Source organism: Salmo trutta, chromosome 5 (assembly GCF_901001165.1).
Source record: "Salmo trutta chromosome 5, fSalTru1.1, whole genome shotgun sequence".
NCBI lineage: Eukaryota > Metazoa > Chordata > Actinopteri > Salmoniformes > Salmonidae > Salmo > Salmo trutta.
The window spans coordinates 35,214,985-35,230,585 of record NC_042961.1 but is presented as its reverse complement, the minus strand read 5'-3'; the positions used below and the strand labels follow the sequence as shown (position 1 = coordinate 35,230,585).

General features: G+C 41.8%; 1 protein-coding gene across 10 annotated transcripts in view; it reads left to right on the top strand.

Annotated features, from left to right (window-relative positions):
• The window catches only part of LOC115194101 (uncharacterized), a 30,007-nt gene extending 28,392 nt beyond the window's left edge, over positions 1 to 1,615 (top strand). For 8 of the 10 annotated variants that reach the window (XM_029753473.1, XM_029753471.1, XM_029753472.1 and 5 more), the window contains one exon: positions 699 to 1,615. In XM_029753473.1, coding sequence (XP_029609333.1) covers positions 699 to 1,485 — 787 coding nt within the window. In that variant the 3' untranslated portion in view covers positions 1,486 to 1,615. The remainder of the gene's footprint in view (positions 1 to 698) is intronic. The other 2 variants (XM_029753476.1, XM_029753475.1) reach the window with 1 other exon arrangement.
• Positions 1,616 to 15,601: the final 13,986 nt, after the last annotated feature.

Sequence of the window (15,601 nt, the reverse complement as noted above, 5' to 3'; positions counted from 1 at the left end):
CATGGTGTAAGATAGAGGAAGTATGTTATCAGCATAAGGTGCTCACAGCAGGAAGTATCTGACAGCCTGTTACAGTGTCTACAAATAAAGGCCCCCATCTATACTGCCCCTGTACTATCTGCGTTAGTGTTTACCTTTTTCACTCTCTGCTCTCTCTCTGTTGATCTCTCTCTCTTTCTGTCACTCTCTCTGTCGCTCTCCCTCTCTGTCATTCTCTGTCTCCCTCGTAGTGTATTTCACTCTGTGACTGCTACTAGGAGAGCTGTCCTTGTTTTGACAGTGTGCAAGGGAGTGTGTGCGGGTGTTTAATTGATTCTCAGGCAAAGCTGACACCCTGAGACTACTGTGTCAATGCGCCTAAATAGTCCGCCTGTCGTATTTCTTCTCTGTGTATTAGAGAAACAACGAAAGTCATGTGTGACTGGTTATTGAAAGTTGACATTTTTCTATAGAACACAGGGACCGCTGACAAGATGGGGAATAATAAATATTGTTATTTAATTGCTATTTCATTTATTCACATTTGTAAATAAATGTGAACTGCTGGATTAACTAAACATGCCATTTATTTGTTTGTCTTTGTCTATATCTAATGGTCTCTCTCTCCCCTTTCTCTATTTCTCTAAATGTTTTCCTCTCTTCTTCCCTTCTCCGTGTTACATCTATGATCCGACTGTTCCGGTGGATGTCCACGGCAGGAATAGGGACCCAGCGGAGAGCTCTCTCTACCAGCCCCACCACCTTCCAGCAGACGACGGGGACCAGTCCAACAACAAGCAGAAGCAGGACTTCCACAACCTGGGCTTCAGCAACAAGTACAACGATGGAGAAGATGGAGGAGGACGAGGCCTCAAGCTGGAGATTGACAACAACCAGATTAACAGGCTTCACGCTGTGCCCGCCAACCCAGAGTGGGGGCAGGGGAGGGGGCAGGGAGTCAAGCCTTGGGCAGGGGAGGGTGGTGGTGGTGGTGAGGGTCTGTATATCCTCCATCCAGAGGGCCAGGTTCCAAAGCGAGATCCATCTAAGGGCCCCAGCCAAGTCCCAATCTATCCTAACACACTCTCCCTGGATCATAGTCACCATCTGACAGATTTGGGTGACAATGACTCCCACAAGATTAGAATGTTCCGAAATAGCTCGGACCCCTCCTGGCCCAGTGTGGGGTGCTACACCTCGTTGACGGATGAGCTGGATGAGGGGGTGGGGGGCACACCTGAGTACCTGTGCGACACAGGGGATGAGGAGAGCGTCCTGTCTGCGGATATTCCAACTAGTACAACTAGCCTGTCCTCGGCAGACACGAAGGATGATAGGAAGGCGCCGGACGCCACTACCATAGAGAGTGGGATCGGGATCTCGGTGACGAAGAGCGAAGATGAGGGACGGGAAGAAGATGACATGCATCACGTCACAGACTCTATGGTGGCGGAAGCTCTAGCGGCTCTAGATGCAGCAACCGCCGGGGAGGATTATGAGGACTAATTCTTTAAAAACTCTTAAATATTTTCAACAAGGCATCTTGCTATTCCAAAAAGCACAATCTAACTTCGATATCTATTCAGCTTCAATATCTGCTGGGGTGAACAGAAGGAGATTTTTTTTTTTACTACAATATGGATTTATTTTTTAACATACTGTAGATCATGCATATTTGTCTAGTGAGTCACATGGGCATACAGTACCAGTCAAAGTATATTTATTTTTACTATTTTCTACGTTATAGTTTAATAGTGTAGACATCAAAACTATGAAATAACACATATGGAATCATGTAGTAACCAAAAAAGTGTTAAACAAATCAAAATATATTTTAGATTCCTCAAAGTTGCCACCCTTTACTTTGATGACAGCTTTGCACACTCTTGGCATTCTCTCAACCAGCCGTCATTGTAAATAAGAATTTGTCCTTAATTGACTTGCCTAGTTAAATAAAGGTTAAATTAAAAAGATAAAATGAAGAATGCTTTTCCAACATTCTTGAAGGAATTCACACATATGCTGAGCACTTGTTGACTACTTTTCTTTCACTCTACGGTCCAACTCATCCCAAACTATTTCAATTGAGTTGAGGTTGGGTGATTGTGGATTTCAGGTCATCTGATGCAGCACTCCATCACTCTCCTTGGTCAAATAGCCCTTACACAGCCTGGAGGTGTGTTTTGGGTCATTGTCCCAAACAAATGATAGTCCTACTAAGTGCAAGCCAGATAGGATGGCGTATCGCTGCGAATGTAGTGGTAGCCATGCTGGTTAAGTGTGACTTGAATTTTAAATAAATCACTGACAGTGTCACCAGCAAAGCACACCCACACCATCCCACCTCCTCCTCCACGGTGGGAACCATACATGCGGAGATCATCCGTTCACCTACTCCGCGTCTCACAAAGACATGGCGGTTGGAACCAAAAATCTCAAATTTGGACTCATCAGACTAAAGGACAGATTTCCATCTGTCTAATGTCCATTGATTGTGTTTCTTGGCCAAAGCTTGTCTCTTCTTCTTATTGGTGTCCTTTAGTTGTGGTTTCTTTGCAGCAATTTGACCATGAAGGCCTGATTCATGCAGTCTCTGAACAGTTGATGTTGAGATGTGTCTGTTACTTGAACTCTGTGAAGCATTTATTTGGACTGCAATCTGAGGTGCAGAGAGCTCTAATGAACTTATCCTCTGCAGCAGAGGTAACTCTGGGTCTTCCTTTCCTGTGGCAGGCCTAATGAGAGCCAGTTTCATCTTGGTTTTTGAGACTGCAGTTTAACCTGTTGGGGATAGGGTATTTGCACGGCCGGATAAAAAACGTACCCGATTTAATCTGGTTACTACTCCTGCCCAGTAACTAGAATATGCATATAATTGTTTGATTTGGATAGAAAACACCCTAAAGTTTCTAAAACTGTTTGAATGGTGTCTGTGAGTATAACAGAACTCATTTGGCAGGCCAAAACCTGAGAAGATTCCAAACAGGAAGCGCTCTCTCTGACTATTTCTTGGCCTTCTTGATCATCTCTAACCAAAACAGGGGATCTCTGGCATAACGTGACATTTTCTAACGCTCCCATAGGCTCTCAGAAGGCGCTATTTATATCCTGACTGGTTGGCCCAGACCTTTCAGAGGCATTGCCCAAAGTTTTGAGAAAATAATTAGACATGTGAAGAAAAAGACCATAGTGAGAGGTAACCACAGGGGTTGTTTGTTGTTCCTGTCTGTCTGTCTGTCTGTCTGTCTGTCTGTCTGTCTGTCTGTCTGTCTGTCTGTCTACTTTGAGGAATCTCAAACATAAAATATATTGTGATTTGCTTATCAGTTTTTTGTTTACTACATGATTCCATATGTGTTATTTCATAGTTTTGATGTCTTCACTATTATTCTACAATGTAGAAAATTGCAAAAATAAAGAAAAACCTGGAATGAGTAGGTGTGTCCAAACTTTTGACTGGTACTGTATGTGTGACTATTTTGCCAAGTATTGGGTTGCATAATGGTAGTCTGTTGTCTCAATGTTTGTTGTACTCTCAGGAGCAAGAGAGAATAATACTCTTGACACTCGACTGTGAATATTCCCAGTGTCTTAATCCTAATTCCTAAACTACAGTACGTTTTACACTCTTTGGTCTACACTGAGTATACATAACATTAGGAACACCTTCCTAATATTGAGTTGTAACCCCCCCCTTAGAACAGCCTCAATTTGTCAGGGCATGGACTCTACAAGGTGTCGAAAGTGTTCCACAGGGATGCTGGCCCTTGTTGACTCCAATGCTTCCCACAGTTGTGTCAAATTGGCTGTATGTTCTTTGGGTTGTGGACCATTTTTGAAACACACGGGAAACTGCTGAGTGTGAAAAACCCAGCAGGGTTGTAGTTCTTGACAGTTCTTGACACTATACACCGTTCAAAGGCACTTAAATCCTTTGTCTTGCCCATTCACCCTCTGAATAGCACACATACACAATCCATGTGTCTCAAGGCTTAAAATGCATTTGTTTACCTGTCTCATCCCCGTCATCTACACTGATTGAAGTGGATTTAACAAGTGACATCAATAAGGGATCTTACAGAAGCTTTCACCTGGATACACCTGGGCAGTCGGCAGGTAGCCTACTGGTTAGAGTGTTGGGCCAGTAACTGAAAGGTTGCTGGATCGAATCCCTGAGCTGACAAGGTAAAAATCTGTTGTTCTTCCCCTGAGCAATGTTCCCCAGGCGCTGTGGATGTCGATTAAAGCAGGCCACCGCACCTCTCTGATTCAGAAGGATTGGGTTAAATGTGGAAGACACATTTCAGTTGAAGGCATTCAGTTGTACAACTGACTAGGTATCGCCCTTTCAGTATGTAATGGAAAGGGCAGATGTTCTTAATGTTTTATACACTCAGTGTATGGTATAGTTCTACAGTGCTTATATAATTTATATTTCTATATTCTGTTCTTTACATGCTCTATTCAGTGGACGTACATTAAGTACACTCTTAGAGAAAAAGGTTTCTTTGGCTGAACCCTCTGTGGATAGGGTTCTCCATGGAACCAAAAATGTTTTTCAAAGGGTTCTCGTATGGGGACAGCCAAAGAGCCCTTTTAGGTTCTAGATAGGTTATTGCCATGGCTTTGTCTTCAGAGAGCTTGCTGTGCTTCATTGTATGAACACACATTGATTGGTCATCTCCAGCTATCTATTTTTGTGTTGTATCCATGTTGTTGTTATTTTTTTACCAGTTTTTCCTATGCTATTTATATCCTGACTGGTTGGCCCAGACCTTTCAGAGGCATTGCCCAAAGTTTTGAGAAAATAATTAGACATGTGAAGAAAAAGACCATAGTGAGAGGTAACCACAGGGGTTGTTTGTTGTTCCTGTCTGTCTGTCTGTCTGTCTGTCTGTCTGTCTGTCTGTCTGTCTGTCTGTCTGTCTGTCTGTCTGTCTGTCTGTCTGTCTGTCTGTCTGTCTGTCTGTCTGTCTGTCTGTCTGTCTGTCTGTCTGTCTGTCTGTCTGTCTGTCTGTCTGTCTGTCTGTCAGTGACATTATATCAGCTTACAACCTCCCATTGTGAAGCATACTGAGTTGACCGAGGGCGGAGATGATTACATAAGACCCTATGAAAAGAAGGAATTATATCACTGATATACTTAGCATCTGTGCATATTGTTTGTAAACATTATACATTTGTGAAGGGTCTTTGTTTCAATGAAGGAACATTCTTTTTTTTATCAGGACGATCCTTTTAAAGTAATTGTTTGTTTGCCAAAATCATTTATATTCCAATGTATATATACATAATATATTTAGATGTTTAATTTTCTATCATATGTACTGCAAAGTAGCCTTAAATAATTTTTTCATTTTTCATCAAAACACAGACATTTTCAGGGGAACAATATTTTAATGGAAAAGAATTGTTCATGTTTATATTGTTGCTCAAAAGTCCCTATATTCAGCTCGTACACACCCCTCTCCTTCTTCTCAAACTCTTTCTTTTTTCCATTCTGTCTTTATTGCTTGCTTTCTTTCTTTCTTTCTTCATCTCTTTCCATCCCAGTTTCCAATAAAGACAAAACCCAGCTTGTAACACCTGTGTAGACAGTGTATGTGAGTATGTGCAAATGCGTGCGTGTGTGCCTGTGTTCTTTTATTCCTTCCCTCATTCATTTGTTCTCTGAGGTCTGAATGTGGAGTGTGTGTTTAGGTGATGGTAGCTGAAATGTTCCTCTGACAATCCTCTGATGTGCCTTGCAGGCAGAGCCTTAGGGCCAGGCTTAACGAAGGCCACAGAGCATTAAACAGGCCAAAAGAAGACGCCAGGGACTCACAAACACCCACTTAAGTACAACACCCGGTTAAGGCGGTAAACATGCTAACTTTGGCTGACCACATGATAGCTGTTAGTGTGTCTCTCCCAATGTCCCCTTGCAGTAGAAGAGGAGAGCTTTTTAGTAGATCTTGTAATGTTTATTTTTTAGCTGCTTTATCTCGCCAATCCCTTTTTGATTTTCTTCCTCAAGTTGTGTCTCTGTCTTGGTATAATCACACACCATCCCTCTCACCATTAGACGTTGTTTTGGGGGGTTGGGGAGGTAAGTTTAAATGGAGCATCCACCCTCCAACCTATCTTTGTTTCTGTGGCATTACAGGGTCATGTGCTTTTTGCCAGGTCTTTAAGGTGTAAAGTGATTGCTTCTGCCAGTGGCCTTCCTCTTAGGGCTTGATTCAATGTGTATCGCTGAAGATCTGCGCTATAGCGTGATTGTAATTTAAAGGGAACTGCATTCCTGGTAAACGTTGCATATGTCGGCTCAATTGGAAATTACAATTTTATTTCAATCGCGCTACAATGCAGATCTTCAGTGCTACGGATTGAATCAAGCCCTTAATATCACCTTCATATCAACTCCTTCACAATATCAACTCCTTTTTCAAAGTGCTCAAAGTGACTGCTCAGACAGACAGGTTATCATCTCATCTGGCGATTGAAGTGTAAAGTTGCTTGTTTTATTAGAAGGAAAACTGAACTACTAAATCTTCCCAGAGAGAGATCACATGATGTGGAGGCTGTTATTACACATCTCACACAACAGAACCAAAAAGTTCATCTTACTACTGAATGACAGACAGTATGGGCTTCATAATTGACTGCAATGTCACACAGTGGAATAAACTAGCTACTACCCCTTCAACCATCTTGGGATCTTACTTTAGGTGTATGTTTGTGCGTGTATGAACAGTAGACAGAGGTGTACAGTTTCAACTCTGATACCTGGGGTTGAAGGTCAGACAGAAATCTGTATGTTGAAGAGTGAATGGAGATTTGTCTGTCCAACCTGTACAGCAGATTGTCTACTTCCCATTATAAACAGAACAGTATCCTTGAGATGAAGCACACATTGTGAAGAAAGACAGATTTCAGTGGATAAATAAAGGGTTCTTCTTTCAAATGTGTGTTCATTGTACGGTCTCTGTAAAATTTGCATAAATAAAATGGCCATGAAAATAACTGTTGGCACTGGTGGTATATGGTTGATTTCCATGTATGGTGTTTTAATTAGTTCTTAGTTCCTTATGTACATTGGGTTAGAGAGGTGTGGGGTGTACATTTAAAAATGCTTGTTTTCCTCAAGGCTGTTGGGTTTGGAGTGGTGTCATCAATAATTATGGTGTGGTTACTTAAAGGGATAGCTCACATAACTTAAATACCCTGGTAGTCTACACCAGGATAGTAGGTTTGATTCATTGCACAACCTATACCTAAAATGTATGCATGCATGACTGTTTTGAATAAGAGTCTGCAAATGGCATATTTGCCTTCGGGAAGTATTCAGACCCTTTGACTTTTTCCACATTTTGTTATGTTACAGCCTACTTATAAAATTTATTAAATATAAATAAATCCTCAGCAATCTACACACAATATCCCATAATGAAAAAGTGAAAAGAAGTGTTTAGAAATGTTTGCACATGTATTAAAAAAAAAAAAACAGAAATACCTTATTTACATAAGTATTCAGACCCTTTGCTATGAGATTTGAAATTGAGCTCAGGGGCATTCTGTTTCCATGGATCATCCTTGAGATGTTTCTACAACTTCATTGGAGTCCACCTGTGGTAAATTCAAATGATTGGACATGATTTGGAAAGGCACATACCTGTCTATATAAGGTTGACAGTGCATTTCAGAGCAAAAATCAAGCCATGAGGTCAAAGGAATTGTCCGTAGAGCTGCGAGACAGCATTGTGTCGAGGCACAGATCAGGGGAAGGGTACCAAAAAATGTCTGCAGCATTGAAGGTCCCCACAGTGGCCTCCATCATTATTAAATGGAAGACGTTTGGAAACACCAAGACTCTTCTTAGAGCTGGCCTCCGGGCCAAACTGAGCAATCGGGGGAGAAGGGCCTTGGTCAGGGAGGTGACCAAGAACTCAATGGTCACTCTGACAGAGCTCTAAAGTTCCTCTAAGGAGATGAGAACCCTCCAGAAGGACAACCATCTCTGCAGCACTCCACCAATCAGGTATTTAAGGTAGAGTGGTCAGATGGAAGCCACTCCTCAGTAAAAGGCATATGAGAGCCCGCTTGGAGTTTGCTAAAAGGCACCTAAAGACCCTCAGACCATGAGAAATAAGATTCTCTGGTCTGATGAAACCAAGGATGAATTCTTTGGCCTGAATGCCAAGCGTCACATCTGGAGGAAACCTGGCACTACCCCTACGATGAAGCATGGTGATGGCAGCATCATGTTGTGGGGATGTTTTTCAGTGGCAGGGACTGGGAGACTAGTCAGGATTTAGGCAAAGATGAACGGAGCAAAGTACGGAGAGATCCTTGATGAAAACCTGCTCCGTAGCGCTCAGGTCCTCAGACTGGGGCGACGGTTGACCTTCCAACAGGACAACAACCCTAAGCACACAGCGAAGACAAAGCAGGAGTGGCTTCAGAACAAATCTCTAAATGTCCTTGAGTGGCCCAGCCTAACATATCTGGAGAAACCTGAAAATAGCTGTGCAGCAACGCTCCCCATCCAACCTGAGAGAGCTTGAGAGGATCTGCATAGAAGAATGGGAGAAACTCCTCACAACATTTTGAAAAAGTAAAGGCGTCTGAATACTTTCCGAAGGCATTGTATATTATTAAGAATATATTATTTAGAGGAGTGCTGATCTGAAATCAGTTTTTAACAACAGAAAGTAACCACTATAACCATTGAAGCTCTGCCTAAGGATGAGTTACACTTCCCTAGTCATGTGACCTACATGACATCCCTGGTAAACTTCCCTCTGGGAGATATAGTGTGAACAGCACACGAGGAACCAGGAAAAGCATTTATTTTGTATTTACAGATTAATGTTTCACACCAGAGTTAAATACACAACACTTAGAGGAGGGTATCAGTTAAGGAAGTTAACTATTAATACTGCCTGAGAAATAAACACAGTATAAATTTGTTATTTTAACTTATGAGTCATTAACTTTCAGTCCTATGAACCATGTATGCACTGAGGCTGTATGATTTGAGATGAACTTTTCATACAAAGTCTATGTTTGGGATTCAAACAAAATGGTAGAGTTGTGAGCCTGGTCCCAGATCTGCATATGTGCCAACTTCTTTGCCTATCCTTGTTGTTGGCTATAGGAGTTTGTTAAGCACGTACAGTATCTGGAACACAAGTATTCAGGTCTCAGATAAACTACCTTCATCAAGTGAGCGTGCTTCACTGAACCACCTCCGTTGCACTACAAGGTCATTAGGGTTGCTGTTGTGACACATTTAGCAAGGTGTTAATCAAACAAGACACGTTTTTCTAAAGTTTAAAGGCCCAGTGCATTCAAAAACATGATTTCCCAGTGTTTTATATATACTTCCACACTGTTGGAATAATACTGTGAAATTGTGACAATTATGATCATGTCCATTTAGTGTAGAGCTGTTTGAAAAGATTGCCAGAAATTTCAGCCAGTTTTGTTGGCATGGAGGGTTGGCTTGCCTGGTGACATCACTCCAATTTGCATACCGCCAAACAGATCCACAGATGATGCTATCTTTATTGCACTCCACACTGCCCTTTCTCACATGGATGAAGGGAACATCAATGCTGTTCATTGAGTACAGCTCAGCATTCAACGCCATAGTGCCCTTCAAGCTCATCACTAAGCTAAGGACCCTGGGACTGAACACCTCCCTCTGCAACTGGATCCTAGACTTCCTGACCGGATGCTTCCAGGTGGTGAGCACAGGAAACAACACATCTGCCACGCTGACCCTCAACACAGGGGTCGGTTGAGTGCGACTAGGTGGCCACGCACAAGGTACTTAACCTGTTAGGGTATAGGGGGCAGTATTTTCACGGCTGGATAAAAAAATGTACCGATTTAATCTGGTTACTAATCCTACCCAGTAACTACAATATGCATATACTTATTATATGTGGATAGAAGTTTCAAAAACTGTTTGAATGGTGTCTGTGAGTATAACAGAACTCATTTGGCAGGCAAAACCCTGAGACAGATTCTGACAGGAAGTGGATACCTGATGTGTTGAATTGACTTTAAGCCTATACCATTGAAAAACAAAGGGGGTGAGGAATGTTTTGGCACTTCCTATTGCTTCCACAAGATGTCCCCAGCCTTTACAAAGTGTTTTGAGTCTTCTACAGTGAGATCTGACTGAAGAAGAGCCTTGGAACGGTGATGGCCCATTAGACACCTTGCGCGCGAGTTGATGGTGGGTACTCTCATTCTGAAATGTTTTAAAAGAGAACCCAATGGTCCGCCTTGAATTGTATTCATGTTCTGGTTAAAAAAGGCCCTAATGATTTATGCGATACAACGTTTGACATGTTTGAACGAACGTAAATATATTTTTTCCGTTCGTGATGTGAAGTGAAGTCCGGCTGGCTTAGATCATGTGCTAACAACACGGAGGTTTTTGGACATAAATGATGAGCTTTTTTGAACAAAACTACATTCGTTATGGATCTGGGATTCTTTGGAAGTGACATCTGATGAAGAGAATCAAAGGTAATGGATTATTTACATAGTATTTTCGATTTTAGATCTCTCCAACATGGCGGTTAGTCTGTATCGCAATGCGTATTTTTCTGGGCGCAGTGCTCAGATTATTGCAAAGTGTGATTTCCCAGTAAGGTTAATTTTAAATCTGGCAAGTCCATTGCGTTCAAGAGATGTAAATCTATAATTCTTTGAATGACAATATAATATTTTACCAATGTTTTCTAATATTAATTAATTATTTTGTTGTCATGACTTGACTGCCGGTATTGGAGGGAAACGATTTCCTGAACATCAACGCCATAGTAAAACGCTGTTTTTAGATATAAATATGAACTTGATAGAACTAAAAATGCATGCATTGTCTAACATAATGTCCTAGGAGTGTCATCTGATGGAGATTGTAAAAGGTTAGTGCATAATTTTAGCTGATTTTATGGTTTTGGTGACGCCTGTCTTTGAATTGACAATGCATTACACACAGCTATTATCAATGTACTCTCCTAACATAACCTAACTTTATGCTTTCCCCGTAAAACCTTTTTGAAATCGGACGACGTGGTTAGATTAAGAAGATGTTTATCTTTCAAAGGCTGTAAGTTAGTTGTATGTTTGAGAAATTTGAATTTTGACATTTAGTTGGTTTCAAATTTGCCGCTCTTGAAATGCACCTGCTGTTGATAGGGTGCGCCACGGGTGGCACGCTAACGTCCCACATAGCCCCAAGAAGTTAATGGTTACCCAGAAATGATTTGATATTAAGATAAAAACAGCTGCATTGGACCTTTAAAGTTCCCCCCGGGGATGAAAACTTCTTCCCCTTGGGTAACACAACATGGCATCTCAACAGGAACCACATGTTCTGTAGTAACACAGCAGGCAGCACTGGAGAGAGAAAGAAAGACATTATTCCTAACATTATTTCAATGTTGTTCATTTAAAAGGTCTAATGCAGCCATATTTATGTCAATATTAAATCATTTCTGGGTAACAGTTAAGTAAATTAATGGGATTATTTTCAATTAAAATGGTCAAAAACAAACAAAAAAATTGCTTCTCAGCAAAGAGCAATTTCTCCAGGAAGAATTTTGCTAGGACTGCCTCGGAGAGATATGAGTGGGGAGGGGAAAACTGAAAACGTATTGGCAGAGAGGTTTGGAACTCTAGATCAAACAGATTTTACACTGAAAGGACATTATCATAATTTTCACAGTATTATTCCAACCTCAGTGTGGAAATATAAAAAACAGGAAATCACATTTGACTGCACTGGGCCTTTAATAGTATCCTATTTCTACTTCCATTGCAATTATGTACCATAACATATCATGTGAACTTAGTTCATTGAACAGAAAGAAAAAGAGAGAGAAGAGAGAATAGGGAGATGGATAGATATTAACCAAGCATGGCTGTGACCAGTTTGTCCAAGGTAAGAGCAAGGGCAAATGACACTACAGTCAATATTTGTTCATGGTCCTCTCATTGCTATCCCATGCCCTGTACTCTGTCACCACTCAGGGCTTGTTTTCAACCTGACGCTCTCTACCCTTAAGGCCAACAACCGTTTACCCCCTGTGTGTGTGTGTGTGTGTGTGTGTGTGTACCGTAGGGTAGGTTAGTATTAGCTAACATGTCTAATGTATACAGCCATGGGTGCGGTGACATACAGTAACCTGGTGTTATAAGCATAGTTACTATAATGAATGCTCCAATTCTATTGTTGTGAGGTATTTTTCCATTACGTGCAGACGTCCCAGTCATTGTCAACGCACCTCCAGCATTATTACAATTTACACATGACAGGACACTGGTAGTGACAATGTTGTGACATTCATAAACCAGTCCACAACATTATTCTCCTGTCATTAACACAGTAAATATAAGTTGGTGTCGGCAGTGCTGATTTTAGCATGTAAACCTTTGTGGGGCAAACTCCCCAAAAATGGTTTAGATGCATGCTAGCAAAGCCACAACACAACACTAAACAATACACGAATTGCACTATAACGGTGACAAACGGTGCCCACAAACTGTTACAGCCTACATAAAGCTATCCTAACAGAAGAGCTTCCTTTTCAGCACCATGGAGTGAATCCTTACCACTGCTACACCTGACTATCAGCGGAGCCTTGTCTGACAGCGAAACAGTTAATTAAGCCTCATTTTCTGCCTTAAAAAAAATATGGCTGACTTGCTTAAAACCTGTTACGGCTAGGGGTTCCACTAGCGGAACGTTTCGACAACATCCGGTGAAATTGCAGAGCGCGATATTCAAATAAAATTATTAGAAATATTTTACTTTCATACAATCACAAGTGCAATACACCAAATTAAAGCTTAATAAATACTACATTTTTTAACCACTTTGGTTTCTCCTGCGCCTGACTTCACTGCCACCTACATACACGGATTATGACAGTTAGAATAGTAACCGAAAGGTTGCAAGATCGAATCCCTGAGCTGACAAGGTAAAAATGTGTTGTTCTGCCCCTGAACAAGGCAGTTCACCCACTGTTCCTAGGCCATCATTGAAAATAGGAATTTGTTCTTAACCAACTTGCCTAGTTAAATAAAGGTTAAATAAAAAGAGGAGACTGTGTGAATCAGGCCTTCATGGTTGAGTTGCTGCAGGTATATTGCTAAAGGTATGTTGAAACAGACACTGTTTTAAATGCTTACCCATACCAAAGCCAAAACTATACTGCTCAAAAAAATAAAGGGAACACGTAAACAACACAATGTAACTCCAAGTCAATCACACTTCTGTGAAATCAAACTGTCCACTTAGGAAGCAACACTGATTGACAATAAATTACACATGCTGTTGTGCAAATGGAATAGACAACAGGTGGAAATTATAGGCAATTAGCAAGACACCCCCAATGAAGGAGTGGTTCTGCAGGTGGTGACCACCACTTCTCAGTTCCTATGCTTCCTGGCTGATGTTTTGGTCACTTTTGAATGCTGGCGGTGCTTTCACTCTAGTGGTAGCATGAGACAGAGTCTACAACCCACACAAGTGGCTCAGGTAGTGCAGCTCATCCAGGATGGCACATCAATGCGAGATGTGGCAAGAAGGTTTGCTGTGTCTGTCAGCGTAGTGTCCAGAGCATGGAGGCGCTACCAGGAGACAGGCCAGTGCATCAGGAGATGTGGAGGAGGCCATAGGAGGGAAACAACCCAGCAGCAGGACCGTTACCTCCGCCTTTGTGCAAGGAGGAGCAGGAGGAGCCCTGCCAGAGCCCTGCAAAATGACCTCCAGCAGGCCACAAATGTGCATGTGTCTGCTCAAACGGTCAGAAACAGACTCCATGAGGGTGGTAATGAGGGCCCGACGTCCACAGGTGGGGGTTGTGCTTACAGCCCAACACCGTGCAGGACGTTTGGCATTTGCCAGAGAACACCAAGATTGGCAAATTCGCCACTGGCACCCTGTGCTCTTCACAGATGAAAGCAGGTTCACACGGAGCACATGACAGACGTGACAGAGTCTGGAGATGCTGGGGAGAACGTTCTGCTGCCTGCAACATCCTCCAGCATGACTCCATCATGACCGGTTTGGCGGTGGGTCAGTCATGGTGTGGGGTGGCATTTCTTTGGGGGGCCGCACAGCCCTCCATGTGCTCGCCAGAGGTAGCCTGACTGCCATTAGGTACCGAGATGAGATCCTCAGACCCCTTGTGAGACCATATGCTGGTGCGGTTGGCCCTGGGTTCCTCCTAATGCAAGACAATGCTAGACCTCATGTGGCTGGAGTGTGTCAGCAGTTCCTGCAAGAGGAAGGCATTGATGCTATGGACTGGCCCGCCCGTTCCCCAGACCTGAATCCAATTGAGCACATCTGGGACATCATGTCTCGCTCCATCCACCAACGCCACGTTGCACCACAGACTGTCCAGGAGTTGGCGGATGCTTTAGTCCAGGTCTGGGAGGAGATCCCTCAGGAGACCATCCGCCACCTCATCAGGAGCATGCCCAGGCGTTGTAGGGAGGTCATACAGGCACGTGGAGGCCACACACACTACTGAGCTTCATTTTGACTTGTTTTAAGGACATTACATCAAAGTTGGATCAGCCTGTACTGTGGTTTTCCACTTTAATTTTGAGTGTGACTCCAAATTCAGACCTCCATGGGTTGATAAATTGGATTTCCATTTTTATTTTTGTGTGATTTTGTTGTCAGCACATTCAACTATGTAAAGAAAAAAGTATTTAATGAGATTATTTCATTCATTCAGATCTAGGATGTGTTATTTTAGTGTTCCCTTTATTTTTTTGAGCAGTGTATTTTCTTGTTTGGTGTTACTTTTTAAAAGGATTCCTTTTTACTCTGCCAAAACTAAAATATAGCTTTACAATCTTCAACGAGTAGGCCTACATTGACCAAACCTGAACAACACATAATGCAGCTCCAGAAGAAATGTAAATCCAAATCTAGCCTCAGACATTTAAAAATGTCTCAACAGTCTAAAATCACTCCCTATGAACGTCTCCTCTCCTTGCAGATGAAGGAAAGGCGACTGGGAGTGGAAGACTATTGAAAAGTATGTCTGACCTTTTTGTTAAAACTGGAACGCCTTTCATTTACTGTAATAGCTTTAGTATCAATGTTTATAAGAATGTATTTGCATGACCTTTGAATATAATTTCATGTGGAATTTTTATTGCATGGAAAGGTCCTTTTGCCTTAGCTCTTACTTTCAGTCCATTTTGTCAATGTTTGGTTTGGAGACTGTAAAGTATCAAAAAATGTCTTTAATTAACTAAAATGTTGAAAGTTAGCTTTTTTTCTCACAATTTGTTCACACCAATAAAAAATACTATATAATTTAATGAGCAGAGCAATGTTTATAAGTAAAGTACTATTTTATGTTTTTTTTAAAAAAGATATGTTTGTACAATACATTAAATTGATTATACCAACAACTTTGTATCTTTCAATTCTCCTCTTCAATAACATTTATTTTCTCTCCCTCTTTCCTTACCTTTCTCCCTCCATCCCCTCTCTCCCTCTTTATTTTCAGTATTCAATAACCTCTGATTTCCCTCACCATATCCTGCCACCCCCCTCCTCTTCCTCACTTTTCTCATAAAGTAATAGTGATTT